Genomic DNA, 24,044 nt, shown 5'->3' with positions numbered 1-24,044 from the left:
CTTAGATATAGTGGTTTTCTTTTTCTTTAATTGCCCGGCGGGATTTGGGGGGATGGGATCGGCAGGGAACGGGCATTGAGGCTCCGGAGTCGTGTGTTTGGGTGGTACGGAGGCGGCTCCGAGGGAGGAATGACAATGGGGTAAGTAAAGAACCACGTCTGCTGGAATGAGACGCGTGTTTGTGGCGGCTCGTTGGACGTTCGGTCGTACTTGGTAGGAGTTGTTTGGTTGCTGTGATACTTGACTTGAAATTCCTTTGCGGGTGAACGTTTCACAGGAGGGGAGTTGCGTACCCAACTGCCAAGGTTGTTGGGAAGGGTTTGCTCTTCTTTGATAGATGAAGTTTGACATGGTGAACCTGGCTTGGTGATCGGGCACTGGCTCCCGGCTGTGCCGAATCAGGGGTTAGAGTTTGGCCAGAATTAGTGTAATACGGCGCAAGCGTGGAGATGGATGCTACGTCAGGATATTCATCTTTACGACCTGCAAGTATCTTACTCAGTTCAAAAATCTCAACATGTAAAGGAACAAAACACATGCGACTTTGTAGATTCGAAGGATTCAAACGCACTGACCATATCGAACGGAGAGTTGAGAGTTGAGACTCCAATGTAGTCGGCGATGGCGGACTTTAGGAGTAGACGGACTTAGCTTAAGAATAATCTCCGGGATCGTGAAGTATAAAAGATCAAGTCTTGGCGACGAACAAGAGTCATCATGACTGAAGGCATCACAAAGTCGTCGATCAACGGTATCCCACCTCCCTGAAGAAAACCCAATCTCGTTATCAATATCGACATCGACATCAACATCAACAACCATGTCTGCTCCGACCCAAGGCACCGCCCTCCTCGTGATGGACCTCATCAACACCATCGTCTCCCGGCTCCCGGACACAAAGGACTACCTCGCCCGCGTGGCCCGGGGCATCGCGGCAGCCCGGGCCAAGAACGTCCCCGTCATCCACGTCACGATCCACTTCCGCCCCGGGTACCCCGAGGTGCCCCGCAGCCACCCGTTCTGGGCGCGGATCGCGTCGACGGACGACTTCGTGCACGTCGAGGGCCAGAGGAACGAGGGGCTCGAGTTCGTGGCCGAGGCGGCGCCGCGGGAGGGCGAGGTCGTCGTCAACCGCCCACGCATCTCGGCGTTTTACAACAGCGACTTGGAGGTCGTGCTGCGGAGCATGGGCGTGAGGAATCTTGTCATCGCGGGCGTGGCGACGAGCGGCGTCGTGCTGTCGACTGTGAGGGAGGCGATGGATAGGGATTACGGGCTTACGGTGTTGGAGGATTTGTGTATGGACCGGGACGAGGAGGTGCATCGGGTTTTGACGACGAAGGTGTTTCCTATTAGTGCGAGTGTGATCAGCGCTGAGGAATGGCTTGCGACGTTGTAAGTGGTGACACTTCGAATCGAGGTGGAATTTGGCTGTCAGCACTCGGGACTCGAAATGAAGTCGGCGTAGTTTGTGTTGAGGCTGCCGTTATTAGTCAGATTCATGGTTTTGAGACCGTGATTCAATAATCATGAATTGAGATTAGATACTACAAAATTACTTTCTCTTGTGATTATTTACCGAGTGGAGTCAACAGTACCTTAGCTGGCTATCACCAATATCTATGCACTTAGATCGGGTTACCATAAGCTCTCTCCCAGGCGAAGTCGGCCACGAGAGCACGTGGGACGGCTCGAGGACCAGCACAGACTCACGGGTTGTCGTCCGCTAAGCGACGTAAGTTGCCAATGACGTTCTCGGAATATTTAGACTTCACCTAAAATGCGCCGGGCGGCCGCAGTTTCTCACAATCACGTACTGTTAAAGCCGGTCGGCGATTAAAGTTGGATGGGAATCTGTTTCAGCTAATAGCCTCTCTCGGTCAGGAGAAGGCGTGAGAATGCGGTAGATAAACGCAATTAATACAAATCCCTTTCTTCGCAGCTGCCATCTGACTTTGAGATTACATGTATTGCGCGTTCAAGTTCAGCCGGACCGCCCAATCACCTTCCGCGCGGCGCCTGGGCCGAGCGGGGCCGTGCCGACCGCCGACCGATGCTCCGAAGCCCGGCGTTCTCTCGGCACTCGACCTATTCACCGTTTTACGTAAACTACGGCAAGATTTTGTTTGCGCAACATTGTCAATTCACTAAATCGAGCTTGTAAAGATCGGCGTGTGTATCATGGCCAAGAAAAAAAGGTTACGGAAGCTGGGTTGCCAAGCTCCAACAGCCGGAATACTCGATTAGGCATTTGGGGACGGTCAGCTTCGATGCGTGCGGGGTCTCAGCAGTTCACGTTGCAAGGGCAATCCCACCGCCATGATCCCTGAGGAAGAGAGCTCCTGGCAATGCGGCCCAGGGGCCGCCTTTCATTCACTCCCTCGGTCATCGATCGGACGACGGCCTTACTCCTCACCTGAACAAGACCAACAAAGCTAACAAAGCTCGAAACCCCCCTCCTTCGCTTCGTTTCGTCCCCGATTTCCAACAGAGAAAGATTCAAATCAATCCCGCAAGCTTCCCACAGCTACGCAGCGTCCTATCCGGCACGCAGCTACCGTACCCGCGAACAACACTGAACTGAATGGAAAGACCTTTTCATCGAGAACCGGCTTGGACGGTGATAAGCCCCCATGAACACGACCGCGCAAGGCACAGCTACGTCCGACCACCCGACCGCGACCGCGTCGGAGAGGGTTCCGGGCAGGAAGGGCCCCAAGAAGCGCGTCCGGAACTTTACCGCCGACGACCGAGCTGCTCACCGGATCTTCGAGAGAGGTCGTCGCGAGGCCTTCAAGGTGCAATTGATTGTGAGTTCCGTCATTCGCCCTCTCTGCCTCTCTGATGAGTTTTCTTTTTTTGCTGATTGGTGATTGTGAAATGCTTCAGGAGTTGGCGGCGAACCTCCCCGCCCTCGCGGATACTGATCCCCAACGCCTCTCGAAACACGTCGTCGTGACGGAGAGCCTGGCGCGCCTCAGGCTTCTCGAGAACCGATGCATCGACGCGCTGCGGGGCGTGGAGTCCCTGATGCAAGAGCGCGATGAGCTGCTGGCCGAGGTCAACAATTGGAGGAGGGCCAGGGGCGGCGGCAGCTTGCGGCAGCCGAGGCGCGTCGTCGCCAACGTCGACGGGCTCGTCGAGACGGAGAAGGACACGCAGCGGCGTGCGGCCGCGGCGCAGCTCGCGCAGACGACGAGGAAGAGCTCTGAACAGTCCGGAGGTCCCTCTGACGAGCAGGGTCACTCGGGGGTGGCGAGTAATGAGCTGTCGGAGGAAGCATCGCACGTTCCGCGAGTTCTCCCGTCGGAGCCGACGCAGGATGCACGTACCGTCTCGGAGATGGACAGTCTTCTGCTCGACACGTCCTGGCCGCAAGTTACGCAATCTCAGCCCGGTGACTATTCTGGAGAGACGGCGTCCATGGCGGGCTTGGCGGTCATGTCCGACCAGGCCGCGGCGATGCAAGCCAATGAGCTATCCGATAACTTGCCTGTCTCGACCTCAAACATGAACGACTATCAGCTCTCGTACCAAGACATGGATTCGATGGATTTCACAGGAACGGAGACGTCTTCATTCGGCACGTCCGACTTGCCCACTTCGGCCAGCTATCTCGGTTCATCGGGTATGAATCAGGGCATGCAGTTCCAGCAGCAACAGCAATGGGTTTCGTGGCCAGGATGATCTATTCACGGTCTACTCTCCCATTCTAACGCTTCTCTGGACGACGCGGCACGGCGACGGTCTAGATCTGCTTCAGGACCTCCTCCACCTTCGCCTTGCTCCTCTCCTCGCCGCCGATGAAGAGCTTCAGGGCATCCGCCAGACGCGTCGTCGAAATGGGATCAGCCTGAATGGCCTTCTGCAGCTCCACGCCCCCGTCGGCCAGATAGTCGATATCCGTGCTCGCCAGCTTGCCGTCCCACTCGGCGGCGGCCAAGGGGTCGACGTTGGCCAGCTTCTTCAGCCGCTCGGGGGTCGGTCCGGCGTTCTTGTACGCGTGGACGGGCTTCGGCGCGCCCTCCCCGGGCTGCTTCGTCCCGTCGTACTCGAGCTTCGCCAGCTGGTCCAGGACGGTGTGCGAGATGGTCGCCGAGTGACAGCCCATCTCCCCGGCCGCCATCGCCTCCTTGGCCGAGATGAAGCTGGCGTTCTTGACGAGGGGCTGTTCCTTGCCGGTCTCCTTGTAGAGGCGCTTGTAGGTGTCGATGATCTGGACGATGCGTGCCGACATGGGGTGTTGCGTGGCCGGGTCCTCCACATTCGGCCAGAGGGTGTCCGGTTCGTCGTGGGCGCGCACCTCTGGAGACTGCCGTCAGCTTTCCGCGCCGCGGATCATCACCTCCGACGAGACTCACCATTGTAGTACGGGCTGATGTACAGCATGCCGGCCTGGCTGCAGGCGATGGCCTGGGGCAGACTGAAGAGCGCCGTGCCGAGCGTCGGGATCCCCTCCGAGGACAGGATCTTGGCGGCGTTGAGGGCGGGCCCGGTCGAGGGGATCTTGATGCAGTACCTGTCGCGGCCGATGCCGGCGCGCGCGAACTCTCTGTCGTACAGGCGGGCGTGGTCGAGGGTCTCCTGGGTCTTGTACGCGTTGGAGGGGAGCGTCTGCAGCAGGACGCGGCCGCGGATGGAGTTGATGTTCTTCTTGCACATGAGGACGGCCTGTGAGAGGTGGCTGTCAGCGAGACGGGACTCAGAATTCGTGCGCCTTCGTGGTTTACGTACCATGCGGGTGTAGATGGCCAGCCAGCCCTCGTTCTTCAGCTCCTTCGCGGTTTCGAGGAACATGTCCCTGTTGGACGCGTCGCCGAGCTGGATGTCAACCCAAAGCTGGTTGCTCGTTTGGTCGTGGGGGACGATGGGCATGTTCTTGATGTACTCGGGGTCCATCCAGTCGACGTCGACGTTGACTGCCTCCAGTTAGTAACTCTGACGCTCATGGGCGCTTTCTTTCACGCACGCTGCTCCTCGAGCTTGTCGAGCCACGTTACAGTGCCCTTGCTTCCCATGATGTCGGATTCCGCAGTGAAGAGCTATGAGGCGTATAGACGTTTGATTTCGTTTATTGTCGATTAAACTGCTGAGGCTTGGCCATTAAGCTTACTTCAATGCGTACAGAATAGCAGCTTAAATACGAGTCCCTCATTCCATCAGATTTCGAGAATCCCATACAAAACGCCCTGCGTGTGACAATCCGGCTCACCCATCGTCATCGGCCGGCTCGACGGTTCCATTCAGAGATCTGTCCGACCAATGACGAGACATCCCCAGAAACCCCTCCGGATACCACACACAGGGCACCGGGGGAGCACACGCAGGGCATCACGAACCCCGCATCTCCATGGGTAGACCCCGGCGCATCGTCTGATCACACCTCGGGGTCGGTGGGGGGTCGAAAGAGGATACTCTGGGGTAAATGACCCGGGATACGACCATGTTATTTCCCGACATACGGCCCCCACCGCTGACGCGTGGTGTGACGGTCTACCTACGTTGTTGGACTCTTTGAACATGGGGCAGTTTGTCCAACAGAACCTATGGGTCTCACCGAATTCAATGCCAACATCGTAAAGGCAGGGAGGATGATTCTGCAAAGACATATTGAAGGTATTTGTACGGTATAAACCGTGGGTGCTGAGAGACAATGGCAACTAGGGATTGAATGTTCCCTGACTTACATCATCATGAGCTATTCCGTTGTACTTCACTCCGCCGGCCAAGCGGCAGGTCCAAGGAAGTCAGACGACAAGGATCACAACCGGCAAACACCCATGATGCCCTGTACAGGACAATCGTCCAACGCCTGTACAGGGCAATTAACTAGTGCGTCTTATGAGTCTCACCTAACCTGACCGGCTCCTTTGACACACACAGGGCAACCCCACACTGCCTAGACCTCAAGCGTGCAAACGACACCGGGGTTCCGTCCTGCGCAGGGCATCGCAACAGCGGAAGCCGGTCACGGGAGCAGCTTCGAAGGATTCGCAACAGCCGTTCAACAGTTGATTGATGCCGGCCAGTCTGACGTTGGTGACGAACACCCGGTAACCGCACGTACGACCCCATGGGGGAGGGGCTGGGTGGCAGGGATTCTCTCGGTCGAGATGGAGTGGATATAAGAGCCTCCGTCGGCTTTGACTTCACGTCGTCGGTTCATGAAATAACCAGTGATCTGCTCGATGTCTCATCCTCTTCTTATTCAACATCAAGAGTATCATCATGTCTCGTGTATCCGACCTCGAAGGGGACGTCAAGTCCAAGCTTGACGTGAGCCACGTCGAGCACAGTGACATCGATTACACCCGGAACATCAACGCCAAGTGAGAAGTCATCAACGCCTATCTATAACATGTTACTAACCAAACCACAGAATCCGCAACCCGCTCGTCGGAATCTCCAGATCAGATCTCCGAACCCAGGTCGCCGGTTTCTGCCGCGAATTCGGCTTCGAAGAAAAGCAAGACGTCTTCTACCGCGGTGCCCTCGCGGCCCAGAACCCGGACTCATACGACACCGTCGACGAGCTCACGCAGGACGACAAGCACTTCCTCCGCCGCGAGGTCACCCACAAGTGGCACCTCCCCAAGGACCTCTACTACAGCATCGCCCTCTGCTCCCTCGGCTCCGCCATCCAGGGCTGGGACAACACGGGCGCCAACGGCGCCAACCTCTCCTTCCCGCAGGAGTTCGGCATCGAGCACAACCAGCCCCTCGTCGGCGTCATCAACGCCGGCCCCACCCTCTTCGGCCTGCTGAGCGCCTGGGCCGCCGACCCCATCAACAACCGCCTCGGCCGCCGCGGCACCATCTTCCTGACCGGCCTGTTCTGCGTCTTCCCCGTGCTCGCGCAGGCCTTCACGCGGAACTGGTGGGGGCTGATGATCTGTCGGTTGTTCATGGGTCTGGGTATGGGCGTCAAGATCTCGACCATCCCGGTGTACTCGGCCGAGGTCGCGCCCGCGGCGGTCCGGGGCGGGATCGTGACGAGTTTTCAGCTGTGGGTTGCTTTTGGGATTTTCGTGGGCTTCTGCTCCAACCTGATCTGGTACCGCATCGGGGACCTGGCGTGGAGGTTCCAGCTCGCCGCCGCCTTTGCGCCGGCCATTCCCGTGTTGATCTTTGTGTGGATGTGTCCAGGTACGTTGCTCACTCATCGTCGGGGGAAGAGTGTCACATCAGTTAACGCAAGAGTAGAATCGCCGCGCTGGTTGATGAAGAAGGGCCGGTATCAAGAGTCGTTCAAGTCCTTCTGTCGCATCCGGAACACCGAGATGATGGCCGCGCGGGACCTGTACTATGCGCATCGGCAGGTCATTGAAGAGAAGAACGCTTTTGGCGGGCAGACTCTCTTGCGCCGCATGACCGATCTCCTCACCGTCCCTCGCCTCCGCCGCGCGACCATTGCCTCTTCCTGGATCGTCATCTCGCAGCAGTTTAGGTAGGTTGCTGAAACTCTCGTCATTGTCGTTGTTGTCGTTGTTGTCGTCATCGTCGTCATCGTCGTCATTGTCGTCGTTATCGTCGTTGTCGTCGTTGTTATTGTCGTCGTTGTTATTGTCGTCGTCGTTGTTGTTGTTGTTGTTGTCGTCGTCGTCGTATTCGTCGTCGAATAATTGCTGACACTGATACAGTGGCATCAATATCATGTCGTTCTACAGCTCCACAATCTTCCTAGAGGCCGGTTACTCGGCCAGGGACTGTCTCCTCGCTTCCATGGGTTTCGGTCTGGTCATGTTCCTCTTCGCGTTTCCCGCCGTGTATATGATGGACACCTTCGGTCGCAGGAACCTCCTGCTCATAACATTCCCCAACATGGCGTGGTGCCTGCTGGCGGCAGGTTTGAGCTTTCTGTTAGATAAGGGTTCGAGTGCCCGCGTCCCGCTCATCGCGTTCTTCATCTACCTCTTCACCGCCATGTACGGACCCGGTAAGCTGCCCTTCGTTCCCCGAGACGACAAGAAAACCTGCCTAACAAACCGAAAGGCATCGGCCCGCTGCCATCCATCTACTTCTCCGAAGCCTTCCCGCTGTCCCACCGCGAGATCGGCTCCGCCTTCACCATCTGCGTCAACAACGCCGTCGGGAGCGCCCTGACGCTCTCGTTCCCCGAGCTCCTGCACAGGATCGGACCGACCGGGGCCTTCTGCTTCTACTCCGGGCTGAACCTTCTCGCGTTCGCCGTCATCTTTTTCATCATTCCGGAGACAAAGTATGTTGTTCGAGATCCGTCTGCCCGTGTTTTTAATACTGACCCTTGACCTCGTAGACAGCGCACGTTGGAGGAGCTCGATTACATCTTTGGGGTTCCCACTCGTCGACACGCCGCGTACCAGTTCCGTACGTGGTTGCCTTGGTTGGTTAAGAGATATGTACTCTTTCAGCGAGACGCGAAGCTTGAGGCGTTGTATCATCTCGAATAGTCGAATAGGGGGTGTTCCGAGGAGGAATATATAGTAGATATATAGTGTAATAAATGTAGTTCAACTTGTATAGTGTGAGAAAGTGAATAAAGTAAGAATAAGGCATACGTAGAGAAGGGCAGAAGTGTTGGTGATTATGATATTTGATAACCCTAGTGAGCTGGATCCGCTCTAGGAGTTGGTGTTAGTTTCGTGGGCGCGCAGCATGGTGCCGAGTCCCAAGGGGGCACGTATAGAAAAGAAAATGGTCTGCAGTCAATATCGACTTGGCAGAGGGGAGATTCACCGGCCATACATCGTGATATCAATGTACCTCTGTCCCGCACCCCCCTCTTCCATGACGGCCTCGCTACGACCGGGACTCACAGCAAGTAAGAACCGTCACAAAATTATGCCAATCAACCAACTCAAATCCCCCACCAGGCAAAACAACCGCCCAATCCTCGTCAAACGTATTAATCGCATCAATGAACCCCAACGCGTCCATCCCCCTTCCCTCCCCACCCCCCACCGCCCTCGCCGCAACATCCACATACCTCTCCCCTCCCACGCCGTGGAACTCCCATTCACCCCCGTAGCTACCCATCCAATTAACCTGCTTCCGGCGTATATCCCGATCAACCAGGAAAACACGCGGCAAAAACGGCCTCCCCTCCCCGTCCTCCTCGTAGGGCATAACCCGCGCCAGCTCGTGCAGGAAATGCAGAAACGCGCCCCGCGCGCCGGGCTCGTTCATCATCACCTCCACGTCCGCGGTCCCGGCGTCGAACGACCACGACGCGGCGTCGTACTCGAACGCGAGGTTATGCGCGCCGCGGAGCCCGCACGGGAGGCTCTGGTCCGCGCCCTGGGCCTGCCACCATGCCAAATCAAAAAAGACGCCGACGTCCTGGTCGGGATCGATGCGGAAGCAGATGAGGTCCGTCTTGGGGATGGCGGTGAGGGTGCGATTCATATCTTCGTTTTCCTGACGGAAGGGGCCGAGGAGGAGGCGGTTGTAGCGTCGGGGCGTCCACACGCCGCCTTCCGGGTCTTGCTCGTGGAGGGCGTCGATTCTGATGTGTCGGTTCATCGTCGACTGGTAGTGTCGCGAGATCACCGTCCTCGAGTCCCGGCACGCGCCCCACATGCCTTCGTCGTGGTAGTACGCCGACGGCTCCGGCTCGCTGCGGCCTGTGTTGGAGTTTGCCGGCGCCGGGCTCGGACCGGGGGCCGCGAGGAGGAGCTCGTCTTTCTCCACGTCTTCGCGAACTCTGAAAATGTGGACGAGTGGACGTTCTGGGGAGACGGCGTGCTCGAATATGTGCAGTCGCAACTCGGGCGGGAGCTGCGCAAACAGTCTGGCCATATTACAAGGCATCTTCGCGTTGGGGCTGGGAAATATATGCGGTAAGACTATAACGATGTACACTTAGAAAGATTCAACGGAAAGAAAATCTTGTACGAAGTCGTGAAATTCTATGTACAGCGGTGATTCGCGCGTAGATCCCAGAAGAAAGAAGAACTTTCAGAGGAGCAGTGATGGCAGCGCTATGTGTAGGCAAAATTCTTCCTTGCGGAGATAGGTTTGCCTCTTAATCTATCGGGCTTGATCCAGACATTAACTTCCCACGGGCTTTCTCAATCATACCTTGACGGACTTAGAAGATGGTTAATTATCAAGGGGGCTTGGTTCTGACACATCAGGAACAACTATAGATGGATTATAGTCACCGCATCATGCCGCCAGGGACCATGGTCCATCTCAAGCCCCGGCATCTACAGGGCGGGAGCCGTCAAGCCTACCTTCCGTATGGTAGGGTAGGATTCCTTCAACTATCGAGCTTGCTCTGAGCATCATCGAATAAACCAAGTGGTAAGCACGACGGTTCACTTCTGGTATATCTTCGCACTTACACACTCATGACTCTACTTCCCACAAGTCTACTCCTCACAATTCAACTTCTTATGCCTCTACCCTAGACAGTCATATCTCTTACAAATCCACCATAGAAACAATCTCCCACCGACAAAATTCATTTATCCCGGTATAAAACACCACATGCGAACTATACAGACGCAATACACCAAGACGAATCACCAAAACTTCTAAGACCAGAATTACCGAATAAAGACATCGCCAATGAAGACGTTAAACTTAAATCCCATTTAAGAAAGCGGGCAAACCGCCACAGGCACGGGTCAGCCCCATATACTATAAGTACCGATGCACCATGCGATATGCAGAAAAGAAGAAAAGAAAACGCTGTGCTGATGAACTTCCAGGTATCCGTGGTAGCGCTTCGTAGATGACCCTCAACGCTTACAATCACAGAGGTTGGGCGAGACCTTGATGAAGCGAAGTGAGACTCTCATCCTCCCCCGCTTCAGTGGTTGAGTGTCTAGAGTTCCAAACGCCAAAGTGAGTTTGGTACCGACATGCAGACCGTCCCCGCGGACCGTTTCACAGATCTCCGTAACGGAGGCGCCGGGCCGAAGACCCCACATCTCCGTACCCGGTCCTGGTCCCGGTGTCCCGCGCCTCCCGCGTATCCCACGCGTCTTCTCATCCAACTCGTTCCCCTTGCGCGCAAAGTACTCAATCCACGAACCATCGTCCCGTAAACGATAACGAAAAAAAAAAAGAGAGAATCCCTGAAGTACGACTCCGAGCAAAGTTTCGACCCAGTGTCGGAGTCTCCGCAGACAGACTCTTCCACTCCTCTGGGCTCTAAGCAGAGCTACGGAGTCATGCACGGGAATGACTAGCCATCAGCAATGAGCAAGAGCCAGGGCTGGTAGGATATGACGCTGACGTGCTGGGATAGAAGTCAGCATTTTGAATGTCAGCCAGAAGCCCGATATCACCGGAGGGAAGTGGAGTCTGGGCGAACGGCGCGAGTCAAACATGGGATGGTAAATCACACTGGGCAGAAGCAGTACGCGGACCACGATACGGACAATGTTGTCAGGCAAGTGATTATATGTTGATCAATGTGTATTACTAATTTCATTCCTCATGAACGATTTTGTTTGTCTAATAGCAGCAAGCCACCCCTTTTTTTCCCAACGCCGTCGCAATGAATGTGATGATACAAGAAATGACTCCTCTAAAGTCTAAAAAAGTCTATGCAGAAGGCTCGCATAAGCAGGCTCGACAACCTTGACATGCCTTTCCAAGATTGGGGGTATCCATGCCCAAGAAGAATAGAAAGCACCGTGTTGTGCGCGATTAGGCGGTGGCGGGTTCGGTCTTCTCGGCGTCGCTGGCGGAGCCGGACTCGTGGCCGGAGCGCTTCTCGGAGTGGGTGTTGGGGTTCCACTTGGCCGAGGTGATGGGGTTGACGTGCTGGACGTACATGGTGTCGATCTCCTCGAGGGTGCGGTCCTTGGACTCGATGACGAAGAAGAAGACGATGACGGCGAGGGCGGCGCAGCAGCCGGCGAAGACGAGGCCGTAGAGGTAGTCGATGGCGTCGGTGATGTAGCGGGTGAAGAAGGACATGAGGAAGTTCCAGAGCCAGTTGGAGGCGGTGGCCAGGGCCATGGCGGGGGCGCGGTAGCGGGCGGGGTAGAGCTCGGCGACGACGGCCCAGACGAGGGGACCCCAGGTGGTGGCAAAGCCGGCGATGAAGAGGCAGGAAAAGGCGACGAGGACGGCGCCGGCGGTGGGGGTGTTGGCGGGGGTGACGTGGTCGAGGGCGAAGTGGCCGACGAAGGCGTAGACGAGGAAGCAGGCCATCATCCAGAGGGCACCGACGATAAGGGCCATGCGGCGACCGGCGTTCTTGACGATCCACAGACCGCCGAAGGTGCAGGCGACGTTGACGGAGCCGAGAATGAGCTGGGTGACGAAGCTGTCGCTCAGACCGGTGGCGGAGAAGACGGTGGTTCCGAAGTAGAAGAAGAAGTTGGCACCGGTGAGCTGCTGGCCGGCCTGGAGAACGACGCCGAGAACGGTGCGGTAGAGCATGCGGGGGCCGGTGAAGATCTCCCAGATGGACTCGACACCCTCGCTCTCCTCCTCGACCTTGGCCTGGATCTCCTCAATCTGAGCGTTGACGGAAGGGGAGTGGGGCTCGACACCGGCGAGCTTGGCGATGGTGCGGCGGGCCTCCTCCTCGCGACCCTTGCGGAAGGCGTAACGGGGGGACTCGGGGAGGAAGAGGATACCGGCACCGAGGATGAGGGCCCAGGCGAAGCCGAGACCGTTGGGGATGCGCCAGGAAGCGCTGCCGACCTTCTTGTTGGTGCCGTAGTTGACCATCTCGGCGGTCCAGATACCGAGGGTGATGAACAGCTGGTAGGTAGAGACGATGACACCGCGGATGATGGCGGGGGTGGACTCGGACTGGTACATGGGAACGACGACGGAGAGGGCGCCGATTCCGACACCGTTGACGAGGCGGCCGATGGCGAACTGGTACCAGGCGTTCTGAGAAGAGATCTCGATGACGATACCGACGCAGGACCAGAAGGCGAAGGCGGAGATGGTCAGACGGCGGCCGAGAGTGTCGGCGAGCTTGCCGGCAGTGAGGGCACCGACGAGGCAGCCGATGCAGAGGAGACCGACGATGGTGCCCTGGCGGGCGGCGGAGAAGGTGATGGTGCCGTCGGCGTGCTTCTCACCGAAGCGCTGCATGAAGTCTTCCATCAGGAAGAAGCCGGAGATCTGACCACTGGAAGGAGCGTGTTAGCGGGGGCGCAAACGAAATAAGGTGAGTCGGTCTCAGATCTCGGATTCGAGTCCCGAAGCCGAGACAGGGAGGTCTCAGATGCTAGAGCAAGACGTACCTGACATATCCGAACATGAAACCTCCGATGGAGGCGACCAGACCGAGGAAGGCGGCGGCGAAGGTGACCTTCTGCTCGGCCGTGATATCGGAGGCGGGCGCGGGGGCGGCGGCGGCGTCATTGGCGCGATCGTCGTGCTCGACGCTCTTGCCACCGAACTTGGGGAAATGCATCTTGGACGAGGTTGTAATCAATGCTTGATTGTGATTGTTGGTGATATTATTATTGTTGTTTGGTATTGGTGATGTTGTTGTGATTGTGAGGAGGAGGAGGGAGGTAGGGAGGATGGGAGGAGAGGCGGGAGTGAAGGTGAGATAAAACCCTTATTAGATGGGATGGGATGGGATGAGAGAGGAGAGGGAAACAGCAAACGGAAGGAGCGAAAATTTCATTTTAATAATTTCGAGAAGGCAGGAGCTACATCACCTTTTGGCCGGCCTTGGTTTTCCATTTCCAATTCACTGGGTCCGGTCTCGTGAGAAGTGAAGGACGTGTGTGGACGTGTGACCAGCTTCTCGAAAACCTCACCCCGTTCTCCCCCGTATACCCCCGTTCGCCTCCGCGCGGTGGTAAGTTCCCAGTTTCCACTTTCCCACACTGGCAGCCGATGGAGAGGTGCTTTTCATGCCTCATGATCATGCCCTTTCTCCGTTTTCTGACCAAGCAAATCTGGGCAGGCAAGCTGCCCATGCAGAGGCCCATGGGCCACGCCCGGAAACCCCACTGGAGCCAAACGGATCATGGACGACGAAGAAGTCGGGGGCCCGTGGGCGAGGCAAAGAAGAGTGCGGGCAGGCCGCAGGAAGCATAACGTACGTGTGTGGACTGTGGGAGTTGCGGGAGATGGGGAGAGGGAACGGGTTCTGGCCAGACCGTGGGAATACCGTGAGGAACTGTCGTCGCGATGGAGACCGTGTTGGATGGACGTATACCGAGTACGTACTGAGTATCTTACGAGGTAGAGAGTACTCGGGTGCCATCCGTGGACCATCGGACATCGGCCATCGGTCATTGACCACGATGGACTGACTGACAGACTCAGAGTTCGGTGGAATGCTCGGCCACTAAGAGGAGACGGGTCGAGTGAAAGAGAATTGAGGCTCCGGCCAGCTGTCAAGGACTCAAGGTTGTCGAGACCACAAAATTCTGATAGACCCATCATCCCGCCGAGAAGGGGACCGTCGTGGTTCGGGATGCCCTGCGACGTCGTCCAGGGTGGGTGGGAATTCGCCGAATAGAGACCACAATTCGGAGCCACTGCAATCGGACCCTTTTCGCTTCCTCCTTGGCGATTTGCTGCTCAAGTCGCAATCTGGCCTAGCGGGTTCGACGATTGTGAGATGATCCGCCGGTGCCATGTTCCCGCGGCGGGCTGCCAGGTGGAGATCCCGAAGCCTCCGATTGACGTCAGGGCCAGAGTGCAGAGGCAGAGATAGAGGCGACGCGACCGCGAGATGGAGGGACGGGAGACGGCAGCTTGACTTAGGTGAGGTACATATGCATGGTTATCTGGCGTTGTTCTGCTGATAAACAAAACCAGCTTGGAGGGCACTGAAAGAGTCAGCTTCCCTGCCGCGTTTCTTGTTCTTGTTCTTGGACGAAGGATCGTCCATCACGGCTCGTCTGATGTTGAACAAAGCCAAGCCAAACAAAAAGCTACCTGAATAAAAAGAACATGAGGAAGAGAAGATACAAGAGCGGAAAGGAACCGATGAAAACACAGGGACATGGTGGCTGCATATGCCGTGAAGATCCACAGCACGGGCGGCATCTGCCATCTGCCATCTGCCATCTGCCATCTGGCATGGCACGTCAACAGCCTTCAATCTGCAGATTCTCTCTCTTCTGTCGGCGTCTCTGGCTATCTTTCTGGAGGTGGCATGTTGCTGTCAGCTGCCAACACCCCGTCAGCCAACCGCAGCTGCAGAGCATGGCCAGCCCACGCAAGGTCCGAATATAGAGTCCCCCCTGTCCCTGTCCGTCCCCTGCATCGACCGTCTTGTTTTCCACAACACCTTTTTTTGCGCTGGCTTCTGCTTCTGTTTCTTCGTCTTCTATCTCTTTCGCCGTTTGAGCCCTTGCTATCTCATCCCCTGCAATCTGACCCCCTGACCCCTGACTCCCTGCGCGCGCTGGTCTGTCCGGCAATCAGATGCCTGCCGCCAGCTGCCGTCTGGCCGTCCGCCGTGGTCCGGATCTGAGTGGCGTTGTCACCGTGAGGCTCTGTACGAGCAACATCCTCAACGAGCAACATCGTCGAAAACACAGCAGTTTCGAACATCACAAGACTCAGGCTTCGCAACGAAGAAATTCCAAAAGAAATCCAGGTGAAGGCTCCTCCACTTCAAGCAGAGACCCGCGAGCGACCGCCTCACCTGTCGACCCCTCCTCCCCCTAGGAAAGCCCACGAAGAGAGAGTCCAGAAAAAGACCGAGACTCGGCCACGAGGACCCGTCAAAAATATCGTCTGTATCGGCGGTTCCTGGGAGCAGGAGCAGAAGCAGCGAGAGACAATGCGCCGCTGCGTGTCTGCGTGCCGTTGTGGACGGGAGTAGCACGGCCTGACTGAGCTTGATGAGATGTGGAAACCGCTGAGGAGAATCGACCGCGTAAAAGGGCCGAAGGGCAGCGGACTGAGACCTGTGGACGCGACGGCACACACACGAGACTCGTCCTCTGGTGGTTTGGCGGTGCATAGTTGGTACCTACTGTGGTCACTGAAGCTCTCGTGGAATGAGAAGTGGGAATCGAGGATGGGGAGGGAGGAGTCCGAGGTGACGATGCGGCGAGATGAGGCCGAAAGTGAGGCTCATGCCCGACGACATCGTGGATTCGTGTCTCAGAGTGACATTCACCTCGATGTTGAACTCCCACCGAGCAGACAACTCACATCTCTCACACTTCGCTACATCTTCACACCGAGATCACCAACCATCAACCACAGCAAACCATCACATGCCTCAAGCCTCACAAACATGGAAAAGCACCATCAAAATCCGAATTTCCCATCACAACAGCAAATGGACAACAGACCGAGGAGAGGCCCATCGCACAAATTCTCGCCCCTCCCTCGGCCGCGCTGGACGTGCGCCCTGAAAGCGGGACCTTCCCGGCGGATCCTCCCTGCGACTGCGTGGGAATGGTGGAAGTCAAGAAAAAGGGCCCGAAATGCGGCCACGCCGCCGGACCCGCCCGCCCTTGTCGATTATTCCCGCCCGCCGGTGGACTGATCGGATGTTTTCCGTTCGCCCTTTCCTTTCCGCTTCTGATTTTTTTGCTTTGGTCTTGATGTTCCTCCGTACCCTATCTAGTGACAGCCAGATATGCAACGTCTCATGATCTTCACAATAGCTTCACAAATACATGCGTCCGACTCGGCTGACATAATCACACCAAGAATCAAGCTTGCAGATGTTTGAATGACTAGATAACACCCCCATCCATCACCATAAATTCCGAGCCGCGGAATCGAATGACGCCACGCCTCTCGAGATCTCTCGGTCTGCTCCGAACAAACTCACAACATATCTATACGTACACAGATACATACACGTCAAGTCAACTCCCGGCCTACCTCCGAAGAAAAACCCTTTCGGCGCCGATACACCATCTGACGTCTCGACTGACGCCCGGCACGCCCGGCACGCCCGGGGCCCTTCGCCGAGTGACAATCGCGAAAAAGTAAGACCAGACGTCCGGATGACGTCCAGAGATTTTTTTACTCTTGTCTCACCATTCATTCCCCAGAGTCCAGGTCGTCAGTACCCATCGCGTGTCACGGAACAAATCTTGGTGCCTCTTAACTCGCGCTTCGCGGGTAAATAGACGCCGTCGCGCCCGCCGTGCTACCCTCACACCAGGAAACAAAACGCAATCCCACAATTTCAAAAAAAAACCCATCCGTACCTGAAGCCCCCGAAAACCGGCCGGCCTCACGATCATCGGGGACGCGCCCCCAAAACGATCGGTGTTACAGCCCTACGACGACGGAACGGGATTTGATTTTGTTAGTTTGCTATAGAGGGAGGGGGTCACGTCAGTCGGGGATAACGAATTTTCTTCGTGATGGCCCGTAAAGTGGTATGACGACATTCCCGCTCAAACGTTTTTTCTTCCCGTGAAAATTCCCTCTCGGTGGTCCAACTGCCCACGACGACCGAGTCATGAACAATGACGTAAACTCACAGCTGTCGCGCGAGAAACAAAATTTTGCAAGGGCAGGGGGGACCACAACTTCGCGGAATTGTACTGTTCTTCAGCAAGGAAATAATTTTCTGTGATTCCTAATGACTCCTGTCTTTCGAGGTATTGATACAGGTGTGAAAAATGAAGCGAAGAAAAAGAAAGAGGTACGGTGCACACACATCGTGTCACCGCCCCGCATGCCCCAGAAAACCGGTGCTCCCGTCTTCCGTCTCCCGTGCTCTCTCCTCTCCGCCGAACGCCGAGATAAAACACACCCCACCCACATCGGCCATGTCCACCGTAGGTAGCAGGCCGCTTGCAAATCGGACTGAACAATCGTGACCCTGTATGTACTACGCCTCACTTGCGTTTCTTAATAAGCTTCAGCGCGCTGCGTCCGCGATGCCGGCTGAGGACCGCTTTCTAAGGAGTCTCGCCCACCTCTGCGTCTTTGCGACGGCGTCTCGGCCTGCGCGCGCTGGGGATGGGAGAGTCCACAATCGAACCCGTAACGTCATCAGCGCGGTCCGCTGCCTCAAACTCTGCCATCATCTCATCCGTCAACTCGACTGGCTCGCCTGGGAGGAAGCTCGATCCCGTACGACGGGCAAAGTTACCCTGCGGAGGCCGGTTGATGGCTTGAAATCTCGAGGGCTGGGTCGAAGGAGGCACGCGAATCGGGGGCATGTCCTTGTCGATCTTATCGTTCGGGACGTACTCGGGCTGAGCAGATGCCGTGGATCTAGCCCGACTGCCTGAACTGACGCGCTGCCTGGCTGCCAGTCTCTTCTCCGCCTTACGATCAGGAATCTTGCGAACGTCGAGTTGCGACTGTGACTGTGTAGGAGAGACCTCTAGCGTCTCGCCGTCTTCCTCGAAATCACCTTCACTGACGCGGCTGTTGACAGTCTGACCCTTAGACAACCTGATTCGCTTCTTCGCGGGGCTGGGCTGCGTGCTGACTTGTTGACTTGCCCCAAGTGAGAGAGACGGTGCGAAGCTGAGCTGCAGGGCTGCTTGCTCTGAGATTCCCCTCGATTGCTTTTGCGCGGCGCCAGACTGCGTGTCCTCGTCATCATTTTGCTGTGACTCGTCTTCGTCTGCATCTTCGCTCTCCTCAACTTCCTGCTCGACTTCTTCATCGACTGGCTCTTCAATCTCCTCATCGGACGACTCTTTGCTTTCCTCCGCGTCGCTTTCTTCGGCATCGGTCTCGTTATTGTCGCCATTGGTCTCCTCGTCCTCCTGGCTATTGGCGTCTTCGTCTTCAGATGCATCGCTCTCTTCTACTATCTCAGCACTGCGAGGAGCTTTCTTCGGGGGTGGCGCCTTGCGGTTGAGGCGTTTGATCGGCTGCTTCTTGCGAATCTCGTCGTTGTCGGTCTCATCGTCCTGGCCCTCGACGTCCTCATCCTCAGAGGTGTCGCTTTCTTCCACTATCGCGGCACTCCGAGCAGTCTTCTTCGCAGGTGACTTCTTCGTAGGCGTGGCCTTGCGCCTTGGACGTTTTGGCTCTGGCTTTTTGCTGAGGCGGATAGCCTTTTCCTCGGCCCCGATGCCTCGCTCTTGGGTTCCTCCGGTGAGAATCTTGGATTTCGCGAGCGTGGTTTTCTTGGCATCCTCCAAAAGCCAGCGAGCACAGTCTCTAACTGATTTCTTAGCCCATCCGGGGACTTGCTGCTTGAGGCGGAACCACAGGAGCTTGAGTGTTGGCCGATGCCATTTCTGCCGAAAGTTGTTGTTGACGACCTTCTGCCATGGTATCGCCTCGTCTGTGCCAGGAGCAAGATCAAGAATCGACTTGACCAGCTCGTGCCTGTCTTCCAGCGACATCTCTCGAACTTGCAAACGGGCCTTTTTCAGGAACCAGCTCACGTTTGAATCCTCCGGGAAGTGATAGTCGTCCTCGCCGAGTTCGATGTTGAGCTGCTTCCATTTCTTGGCGCACTGAAGACGGCTGCGTTTGCGTTCCATCTCATCACTGACAACTGACCAGTTGACGTAGTCCATGGGCTTGGTGGGGCGTCTGCGAGGGTCTGCAGGCTCCATACGCCTGAGAACTGTCATAACGCACTCGACCAACTGTTCCTCTTCCTCCTCAGTCCACCTCTGATATGTACTGACGCCATCGGGGTTGCGACCGCAGACGATGTAATTGCGGTAACGGTCACGAACATGGTTGGGGTTGCGGTTCATTTCCTCGCCGATATAGACCCATTGGGATGAGGAGCCGCGATACTTGTCGAGCAACTCTACAATTCTCTCATCCTCTTCCCGGGTCCAGCTTCCTGCTCGCTTCTGGGAGTTGTCGTACCTTCCTCGAGCGACAGATCTGACTTTTGTTCCACTCCTGTCAGGGAAATGGGGCACAATGAAGTCCCACAAGTCTTTGAAGTCTTGCCCGTTGAAGTCTTCGCCGTGGTCGGGTTGGCGCTCGCGGTATCTCAACTGAATTACGTTGTTCATCTTCTGTTGAGTCCAACCTTTTTGCTTCCTGTACTTCTGAACCAAGTCGTCCAGCCTGCGGTGCTCTTCCGCGTCAAAACGACCCATCTTCTCTCCATGTGCACTCGGTGTGTGCAAGGGCGTCGGACGGGCTAGCCGCTGGAGAGGAGTCGTGCCCTTCGAAGCAGTAGCGGCTCTTGAGGGGGCAGATGATCTTGGAGTGCCTGCGGGCATTGGCTTGGACGCTCTTGACTTGGGGGTCGTAGACTTGGCAGCTACGGACTTGGAAGCTCTTGATGTAGCCGCTGCTTTCTGAGGAGATGTCGTCGTTGAACGCATCGATTGGCGTAGAGATGCTGGATTCCGGGCATAAGTCTTCTTCCCCGAGGAGGACGCTACTGTGGTGCCCTCATCAACCTCTTCTTCACTTCCTTCGTCATTCTCCTCTTCTTCATCACTCTCCTCGTCTTGGTTGGTCTCCTCATATTGGTCGCTCTCATCTTGTTGGTTGTTCTCGTCTTCACTCTTCTCCTCCTCGTCAAAGTGGTCATAAGCCTCCGCCGCCTCGAAGAAGTTGGGCTTGGAACGTTGTCGTCTGGACCCAGTGGAGCGAGCGGACTTTTGTGCCGAGCTGGGGACATGGCTGAGCTCAGACATGTTGATGAGGTGACTGTCCAGTCTAGAACGTCGAGAGGCGGCCCTAGGCGTGGTCGCCACAGGAGCCTGCGTAGCCTTTCCGTTTGTTGGGACAGTGCCGTTACGCGTCTTTCGAGTCGATCTGGTAGGAAGCTCAGGCTGCTCAACAACCAATTCATCCTCTTCTTCGTCGGAATCGTTGTCAGACTCCGCTTCTGCTTTCTGAGCCTCTTCAAGCTCGTTCGTAGCGGCATCGCTATCGAGCTCTTGTTCAGATTCTTCGGACCCAGAGCGCTCATCGGCGTCTTCATTCCTGTCGTCAACGTCCATCGCGTCTCCGTCGACGCTGGCACTGTCTTCCCTTGGTGGCTGAGATGACGGAGGCAATTGGTCTGCGAAGTCCTCTTGGTCCGCGTCGTCACGAAGAGCTCCGGAAGCGAGCGCCGACGTCTCTGCCATGCTGACATCTCCGCCAGCATCAACCACCGGATCAGCCTGGTCATCCTCGCCTTCACTCTCGTTTTCCTCTGCCGATTCTGCGGCCTCGGAGATTCTATCGGGCAGGCCGGTTGACTCCCTCGACAGGCCCTGCCTAAATGAAGAGATTTGGGATCCTCTAGACATGCTTCTTCGCCTCTGTGCAATGACGCTCGGGGAGGACAGCGAAACTTCGTGGTTCGCATCGCCCATATCGTCATCGCTGATGTCGTCGTTGATGACGTCGTCTTGCTCGGCATCCTCGCTCACCGACGTAGGACCAGTCGATGTACCCTTGGTTGGCTGGAACAGCTGCCTGGAGACGCTCACGAGCTGCGATTGTTGAGGCTCGGGCTTTGTGGGCAAGTCCAGAGTGAGATCGTGGTCAAAGTCATCATGATCAAGTCCGGGGCTCTGCGAGTTTTCCGCGGCGATTTGGTTGGAAGGCGAGTCAGGAACCGTCTCCTCGGGCTGGGTGTCCATGTCGTCGTCTTCAATGTCCTCCAGAGGCTTGCGCACCTTTCTCTTCTTGGCGCGGGTCGATTCCTCCGGCTCGACGGAGGCAGACTGTGATGATCTCGACTTACGCTTTCGCTTCTTCTTGTTGCTCACGGGAGGGGCTGGAGGCTCGGCTTTGAGTACAAGTCGATGGCTGGAGCTGGCATCGCTGTCTTCCTCGGCTGCCGAGCCGTTCGACCGCCCACTTGTAATCGGACTGGGCAGAGTCTGGGCTGAGGAGCCTTGCTCTTCAGACCTGGCGGTTTGGCGTATTCTCCGACCAGGTGCCTTCTCTTCGGCCTTCTTTGATGGCTCGGGCTCGGCCTTGGTGATGGCACTGGCGTCCTCGTCGGATCCGTTCGTAGAAGCGTCATCCTCATCGGGTTTGATTTGTGTCGAAAATGCGGCCATGCCGGCGAATGGATCGTCGTATTCATCGCTGTCATCATCGCCACCATCGGCGTCGCCGTCGCCGTCATCCTTGATGTCGTACTCGCTGGGGAGGCCGTCGGGGATGTTCCCGTCGTCGTCATCGTCGTCATCGGGATCGGCCTGGCCCCATGTCTCCGACACTTCTGAGAATTGACGATCGAGGTCACGGGCGGCTTCCTGCATTCCGGGAGGCGCTGTAGACGGGAACGGCTGGCGCATGGGCTCGTCGCGCGGTGGCCTCGTTGGGCCGGGAGAAGAGTTCTTATGGGGAGTCGTGCCGAAGATCCGCTGGGAGATGGAGGAGAACATGGTTTTCGAGGTAGAGCTGCGGGAAGCAGCGGCGTGAAATGACGTTGTCAGCAATTAACTGATCTCGTCGCAAGGCAGCTCGCTCGTGGAGCCCCCTCAATAGCGATATAACGCCGGTGTCGATGGCGATGTCGATGTTGGGAGGCGTCGGTCGGGTAGCGGGGAAACTTTTTTCTGAGAAGTGGATGGACCTGGAGGCACTGGAGTGTGCTCTCAGGCTGCTGCACACCAGAAACCACGTTACCGACGCGACCAGAACGCGGCTCCACGCTGCAATCCGGTGGGGCGAACACGATTTCGTATCCACTTATCTGACTTTTCAGACGCCCGATTGGCCAATCGGTCTTTCGGTAGATTAGCGGAAAGAGAAGCTTGGGCCACCCAGCCCCTAATCTGAAGTGCCGTGCGTGGGATTTTTGGGAAGGAACTGCCGCCAAAAGCGCACCTTCATTTTTGTCATTGAGATCGATGGGATTCGTGTTACATAATCCAACCGTTTATTTCTACAAGACGGCGTCCCAACGGTTTCTAACGTCTTTGGAAATAAGTTCTGGCACCGGAAATGCCTGGTCAGGTCACCAAGAGCGCCGGGTACATGATTCTAGGCGGTCATGACCGGCGTCCATCGAGCCGCAAGAACATCCTCAGAGAACGGAACCCGTTCTTGAGGCATTCAAATAGGTACGCCTTCTAGTAGAGAGAGGTGTTGTAAGATGGGATTGCTCATCTTGACAATCCTTGTGGTCTGAGGTATTCGTAGGTACTCGTGATGAGCTCCAACCTAGCCACTTGTGACATTAGCAGGTTAGATTCGTAAGGTAGGTACAGATACAACGTGTGTGTCTCCAGACTTCCATCTCCAGTCATGTTCCTCTTCTCCCCTTTCGTATCTCACGCGGAATAATCCAACGCTGTAGATGTTGATTGAAGCTCAGACCATGCAAGCAGCATAAGCGCACCCTACGGAGATGGGCTCAACATCGAAGCAGTCACGTCTCGGCGAATCCTTTCACGCTTTTCGACATCAGATCCCAAGGAGGTCGAACCCGTTGTTGTGGTGTGCGTCACTTGGACTAGAAAGACATCCTTGTCTCTATATATCCCAAACAACTGCACCCTCTTGCCGTTGGTTACTTCTAAGCGGGCGGAAAGCACTGAGAGGATATATAAGTCCCATGCGATGGGTTCAATGGAAAGGCTGCAAAGCAATGCCTCGTTCGTCACCACAGGGTGCGTGAAGACGGACATATGAGACATATGGCTACATGTATCGTTACCTACCGGTCACAAGTGAGGTAGATGTGTCACACTCCCAGGCCCAGAACTTCGACTTTCTCCGTCACCGGTGATGTTCTCTCTCCTCTACCCTCATATTCCACGCCGAATAATCCATGACGCGTTGAGTGTTGTCAGTGATGCTGTCAAGAAGCTGTGGTCAAGAAGGTCTGTGCAAGCAGGCCGCGCTTGAAACAATTCCAAACCATCAGAGTCAAAAACCTAGCCGAAAATAATGCCAAACCATCAGACATCTGGGTCCAGTTGACTGGCTTCCTAACATGATCTGCCCGAGTAGCGAGATGTCTTTTATCTGGAAGTAGACCCCTTTCCCCTCCGAAGTATCACAGACAGGTCACAACATTGAAACTTTGAACAGCATTTTTAACCACGGTATCTCACAGTGGAAAATTCATACATCCACAAGGCTTTCATTATCGTAACATCAATATTCATCATCACGGCATCTCACGATGGGAAGGCACCTCAATGTATCCACAAGTTTTACTATCGTAACATCATTATATCAAACAACAAAACCGTACTCCAAACACCAAGAACCATATCCTTCCTTCTGTACTTTCG

The 24,044-nt window shown here is 56.1% G+C and overlaps 7 protein-coding genes across 7 annotated transcripts; 3 read left to right on the top strand and 4 right to left on the bottom strand.

Moving 5' to 3' along the window:
- Window positions 1-820: 820 nt before the first annotated feature.
- CkaCkLH20_11813 (uncharacterized protein) lies at window positions 821-1,399 on the top strand (the record flags this gene model as incomplete). Its single annotated transcript, XM_038894527.1, has 1 exon — window positions 821-1,399. The coding sequence occupies one exon, from the start codon at window positions 821-823 to the stop codon at window positions 1,397-1,399; it is 579 nt and encodes a 192-aa protein (XP_038740172.1).
- Window positions 1,400-2,633: 1,234 nt separating this feature from the next.
- Window positions 2,634-3,687, top strand: CkaCkLH20_11812 (uncharacterized protein; the record flags this gene model as incomplete). The annotated part of the gene is made up of 2 exons (XM_038894526.1): window positions 2,634-2,810; window positions 2,890-3,687. The coding sequence occupies 2 exons, from the start codon at window positions 2,634-2,636 to the stop codon at window positions 3,685-3,687; spliced, it is 975 nt and encodes a 324-aa protein (XP_038740171.1).
- Window positions 3,688-3,748: 61 nt separating this feature from the next.
- CkaCkLH20_11811 (transaldolase) lies at window positions 3,749-5,018 on the bottom strand (the record flags this gene model as incomplete). Its single annotated transcript, XM_038894525.1, has 4 exons — window positions 3,749-4,305; window positions 4,362-4,671; window positions 4,735-4,919; window positions 4,970-5,018. The coding sequence occupies 4 exons, from the start codon at window positions 5,016-5,018 to the stop codon at window positions 3,749-3,751; spliced, it is 1,101 nt and encodes a 366-aa protein (XP_038740170.1).
- A 1,210-nt stretch (window positions 5,019-6,228) lies between these two features.
- On the top strand, window positions 6,229-8,429 carry CkaCkLH20_11810 (sugar transporter; the record flags this gene model as incomplete). Its single annotated transcript, XM_038894524.1, has 7 exons — window positions 6,229-6,329; window positions 6,380-7,146; window positions 7,204-7,447; window positions 7,641-7,936; window positions 7,993-8,218; window positions 8,276-8,346; window positions 8,395-8,429. 7 exons carry the CDS (start codon window positions 6,229-6,231, stop codon window positions 8,427-8,429), a joined length of 1,740 nt encoding a protein of 579 aa, XP_038740169.1.
- Window positions 8,430-8,711: 282 nt separating this feature from the next.
- Window positions 8,712-9,789, bottom strand: CkaCkLH20_11809 (uncharacterized protein; the record flags this gene model as incomplete). Its single annotated transcript, XM_038894523.1, has 2 exons — window positions 8,712-8,790; window positions 8,966-9,789. 2 exons carry the CDS (start codon window positions 9,787-9,789, stop codon window positions 8,712-8,714), a joined length of 903 nt encoding a protein of 300 aa, XP_038740168.1.
- Window positions 9,790-11,640: 1,851 nt separating this feature from the next.
- On the bottom strand, window positions 11,641-13,396 carry CkaCkLH20_11808 (uncharacterized protein; the record flags this gene model as incomplete). The annotated part of the gene is made up of 2 exons (XM_038894522.1): window positions 11,641-13,087; window positions 13,203-13,396. The coding sequence occupies 2 exons, from the start codon at window positions 13,394-13,396 to the stop codon at window positions 11,641-11,643; spliced, it is 1,641 nt and encodes a 546-aa protein (XP_038740167.1).
- A 4,414-nt stretch (window positions 13,397-17,810) lies between these two features.
- On the bottom strand, window positions 17,811-22,184 carry CkaCkLH20_11807 (DNA-binding protein; the record flags this gene model as incomplete). The annotated part of the gene is made up of 1 exon (XM_038894521.1): window positions 17,811-22,184. One exon carries the CDS (start codon window positions 22,182-22,184, stop codon window positions 17,811-17,813), a length of 4,374 nt encoding a protein of 1,457 aa, XP_038740166.1.
- Window positions 22,185-24,044: the final 1,860 nt, after the last annotated feature.

Source organism: Colletotrichum karsti, assembly GCF_011947395.1.
Source record: "Colletotrichum karsti strain CkLH20 chromosome Unknown Scaffold51, whole genome shotgun sequence".
NCBI lineage: Eukaryota > Fungi > Ascomycota > Sordariomycetes > Glomerellales > Glomerellaceae > Colletotrichum > Colletotrichum karsti.
The sequence above is the reverse complement of the archived record's forward strand: the minus strand, read 5'-3'. Positions and strand labels throughout refer to the sequence as shown.